Here is a 4721-nt window from a genome sequence, read left to right on the forward strand (position 1 = left end):
AAGAGATCTTTATGGCCCCAAGAACCTGTCGCAACTGAACAAGACCACCTCAGAAATCCTAAACACATGGAACACTAGCATAATGCATTTCAAAAGGACCTCGGACCTTCCTTAGAGCCCCGAGGGCCTCACCCAAAATCCACCAGGACTTCCTCCCAAGTTACCCACCAGCTCCTCAGTCTCTAAGAACCCCCTCCCACAGACTCCAAATATCACCTTACCTTGAGCACCTCCCTGGGCACCTGAGCAGGGGGTGGACGGCCCAATGTATGGCCCCCAGCAGAGACACCAACCACAGAAATGGCAGGGGAGGCAGGTGCAGGACTGGGGAAGGGAGCAGCTGCAGCCTGTTCCCGGCGCTCACGCCTCTCCTGCTCTTGGGCTTGGGCTCGCATTAGCTGCTGCCGCAGCAAGACCCGTGAAGAAGAAGATGATGACATGGCAGGGGTCCTGGAGCCCCCTGCAGAAGATGATGCAGAGAGTGTAGCTGGGGTGGCCTGTAGTGATATTGGGAGGCTGTGGATGGGAAATATGGGGCCACAAGTAAGCTAAAAATCTTATCCCAGGGAGCTCTGGTGGCGTAGTGCCTAAGGCATTTGACTGCTATCCAGAAGGCTGGCGGTTCAAACCCAGCAGCCACTCCTTGGAAGGAAGACTGGGCAATCTACTTCCATACAGATACCACCTTGGAAACCCAAGGAGGGGTCGCTATAAGTTGGAACTGACTCAAAGGCAGTGAGTTTGGTTTTTCAGAAGGGATCCCAATGTGATGGAGTAGACGTAGGAACCAGGCCTGTTCTGTCCTTGAAGGCCACAATATGAAAGGGGAGACATAGGGACCAGCCTTGTCTGGCATATTTTTAGCCCTCTGTTATTAGTGGCGAAACCAGCATTTGATTCTGTTCATATATTGAGTGAGAATGCCAATGCTCATCTCCCGAAGAGTGGGTTATGCTATCTGAAGAAGAGTAGTGGGAAGCAGGATTGGGACTATCGCAGAGTGTGGGTACAGAAAGTTCTTAAGCCCAATTTTGGGCATTTGTTACTCCCAGAATTCCTGGGATGGAAATCAGGCTTTAAGGGCAGCCCTAGACTCTTCTTTTGCCCCTGCCTGGGCCTCTAGTCCCAGGCACTAGTCAGTCTTAAAAATCTCAGAGATTTCACAATCCTCTCTTCCTGCCCCTCTTCCAGGTCCCCTCCCCTCTCCTAGAGCCCAGGCCCATGACTCAGCACATTTAGACTTCCAAGCTTGGGGGGGGGGAAGAAACCACAGCAGGGGTTCCTCAAGGGGTGGGGGGTGTTTGTTGAATGTGGGAGGCATCTGAGCAGAGATTGTGGGTATAGGCTATGCCTACCTGGTATAAGAAACTGAGCAGGCCCCATCCTGTCTCAGGGCACTTTAGGCTTGGAATATTTGTGTATGAATGTGTGTGCAGTTGAAGTGGTGTGGCAGGGAGGTCTCATCTGAGATACCAGCATCCTAGGTTGGCCATCTGCTTTCGTGTGACATGCTCTTTCTGGCCTCTATTTTACCATCTGGACAATGCAGGCTGGTGAGAGAATGAGTTGGGCTGGTGCTGTGGGCCTGTGACTATCAAGAGGGACTGGCAGGCTGAAGAATTTGGAGGGGAGTCCAACAGATGAGTCATACCTTGAGCGTAGGGGTAGGGGCTGACTTTTGAGTTCGTAGAAGTTGTCAGGATCAAGGACGTTTTCTAATTCGATGTCAGCAACAATTCCGGATTCCGGAAGCAAAGAGTTTAGGCTGAGAGTGGGGGGAAGGTAGAAGTGATGGTCAGTGGTTGTAGGGAGACCACATTCTCCTCCACTTCCAGAGAGACAGAGAGAGGGAGGGACAGGAAAACAGAGTATATCCCTCAAATTTGGCCACCCCACTTGGTACTACCACCATGAATTCCCACATCCTTTTTTCTCCCCACCCCCATATGCTGTGTGTCACACGTAATATTCAAAATAGTAAAGAGTGCCTGGACCCCACCCCCTCACTCTAACAATCACGTGTAACAAGAACCTGGGTTTGAGGAAAACAGAAATTCAGAATCTAGGAATGACAATTCACTTTATAGGATTCTGGACTTTGTATTCAGGGCCCCCCCAGCCCCCACACATCCTACTATTTTCCTGACAGCTGAATGTGAGCCCACATCTATCCACATACACACAGCATGTGGGGGCATCCCTCAACGATCCATTGTAACAAAAAACAGAATTCATCACAAAGAGGACTAAGGTCTGATTCACTTTATATAAGGATCCAGTGCTTTGCAAATGATTTTCTCCCCATTCCCACCCAGAGCGTATGGAATGCCAACACATAACTAAATACAAAATGGAAATATCAAAGGCTCCCCTTGATTTCAAAGAGGGAGAATTCTGGATTTCCAAGAGGGAGAATTTGCATAGATGATACACTTCATTTGAGCAATCTTTTCTTGGTGGGAGGAGCCTTCCCAGCCCTCTCCTGTTTTTTTTTGGATCGATCAAAACACACACACTCCCAACACCAACACACACTGACACACAAAGAAGCCATGTACACCCCTCCCTTGTAACTATTACCATTGCTATGATGATCTAGGTTGTTATAAAGGAATTATGCGATGACAAATCAATACACAGAAAAGCTCCTGCTTCATCTTCCATGCTGGATGTGAGAACCCTAGTGTGCAGGAAACACTAACACACATACACACACACACACACAGGTGGGTAAACATCTTTAAATTCAGTCAGAGATTTAGAATACTGAAATTGCAGGTGATTTTACTTGACAAGAATTCTCTCTCCCCTTCCTTCTGTCTTCCTTCCTCTCCTCACTCTCAGATGGGGCCCTAAAACCACCCAGGAAGTTGGGAAGAGGAAGCATGGGGAGGTGTTGAGCTCAGCACAAACCCAGGCAGACAGTAGGCAAAGCCCCCTCCCAGGCACACACACACCTATTTCACAGAAGTTGGAAGAGATAGGCTCTGGGTGGGCAAGAATGTGGACAGGAAGGGCTAAGACTCCCAAGGCTATTGATGGAAGTGAGGATGAGAAGAGGATTCACCAGTCAGGCATGGTGCAATTGGTGTTCATTTTTACTCTAGAGACAGATTCAAGATTACACCCAGTGAGACTGGGAGATCTAGATGAAAAGAACAAGTGTATGTGTTGGAATAGAGGGAGGGCCTTGGTGCTGGGCAGAGAGGCTAGGTCCAGTGGGGCCAGAAACAAGACCCTCGTCTGGGTTCCCAAATAAGGTCTGAGGCCTTCTCTAGGAGGCAACACTATCTCCATCCCCTTTATCTGCCTGTCTCCCATTCAAACCCCCAGGGGATTCGGGTAAGGAGCTTTTCCACTATCCCTGAGATCTGACCCTGCTGGGTGGGTGGGCAGAGGTGAAGGGATTATTCTGGTCAAAGTTTGGTGAATGTTGCTTCTCTTGCTCACTCACACACACACTAGTCTCCCAGCATACCTAAGACACCCCAAATGCCTCCAGATTTATATGATCCCCAAACACTGCCTCCTGCAACGAGCCACTGGGAGTCAAGCTCCCAAGACAACACCTCTGTCCCCCAGGACCCCTTTTCCTACGCTGAGGGAAAAGGATCCCAGGTGTCGCATCCGACAATATTCCCTCAGATGTATCCCCCTCATCCTTGACTCAACCCACTGCCATCGAGTGGATTCCAACTCATAGCAAACCTATAGGATGGAATAGAATTGTCCCATAGGGTTTCTAAGGCTGTAAATTTTTACAGAAGCAGATTGCCACATCTTTCTCCTGCGGAGAAGCTGGTGGTTTCCTCCACCCATCTTTCGGTTAGCAGATGAGCACTCTAACTACTGCGCCAGTCGAGGACCCCAAATTCAGTCTCTAACCAGAATCCCCCAAGTTCTGCTACCCAGGGCCAGTTTCTGGACAGCCAGTTTCCAGAATCAGTCCCTCCCGATCCAGTCAAAAGCTCCCCAAATCTGACCTACGCTCCCCCTTATTGCACTCTCACGACTCCTTTAAGCCTCAGTTCAAGCAGGCCACCACCGCGGGATCCCTTTAGGTGCTCCCCCTAAGATGGGTACCCTGACGTCCTCCAAGCCTAGGCTGAGGGCCTCCAATCGTAGTCTGAGGCCCCGTTGCCCTAAGATCAGGCCCCGGGGAACCCCAGCCGGCACTCCCGGCCCCAAGCGGCCCCGCACCTGAGCAGCTGGGCCGAGTCGGCCGGCCTACGCTCCTCCAACAGCACGAACACGGCTTGAGGGCCCTCCGCGCTGGCCTCTACGCCGTCCCGAGCAGGCTCGGCCGCATGAGACATGACGCCCGGCACCGGGCGAGCCCTGCCAGGCCGGTCGGGCCTCGGCCCGGTCCCCCTAACAAAATAAGAGTCCCCCTCCCCCCGCTCGCCTCTGCCTCCTCCTCCGCTAAGCCATGGAGCGAGCTGTGCGCGGGCGGGCGGCGTCGGGTAGATGGGATGGGCCGTGAGTCATCTCCCGCCCTGTACTGACCGACCCCCCCCCAACTCCGGACGACCGCCCTCCTCCGGATCGTCCTCTTCCCCTCCTCCCCGACCAGGGAAACTCCACAGGAAGTGACTGCACCAGGATGGACAGCTTGCATGGCCACACCCCTGCATGAGGCTGCCAATCGTGGAGGGGCAGCTCGCGGCCACTCCCTAAAACCACGCTTCCGACGCAGAGAGATAACTAGATTTTGCCCGCCT

General features: G+C 52.2%; 1 protein-coding gene across 1 annotated transcript in view; it reads right to left on the reverse strand.

Annotated features, from left to right (window-relative positions):
* The window catches only part of TFE3 (transcription factor binding to IGHM enhancer 3), an 18992-nt gene extending 14676 nt beyond the window's left edge, over positions 1 to 4316 (reverse strand). The window contains exons 1-3 of the mRNA XM_007958560.1: positions 4201 to 4316; positions 1652 to 1765; positions 222 to 516 (exon numbers count right to left, since the gene is read on the reverse strand). Coding sequence (XP_007956751.1) covers positions 222 to 516; positions 1652 to 1765; positions 4201 to 4316 — 525 coding nt within the window. The remainder of the gene's footprint in view (positions 1 to 221; positions 517 to 1651; positions 1766 to 4200) is intronic.
* Positions 4317 to 4721: the final 405 nt, after the last annotated feature.

Source organism: Orycteropus afer, unplaced genomic scaffold, assembly GCF_000298275.1.
Source record: "Orycteropus afer afer isolate SDZICR_OR568_19922 unplaced genomic scaffold, OryAfe1.0 scaffold01011, whole genome shotgun sequence".
NCBI classification, from domain to species: domain Eukaryota; kingdom Metazoa; phylum Chordata; class Mammalia; order Tubulidentata; family Orycteropodidae; genus Orycteropus; species Orycteropus afer.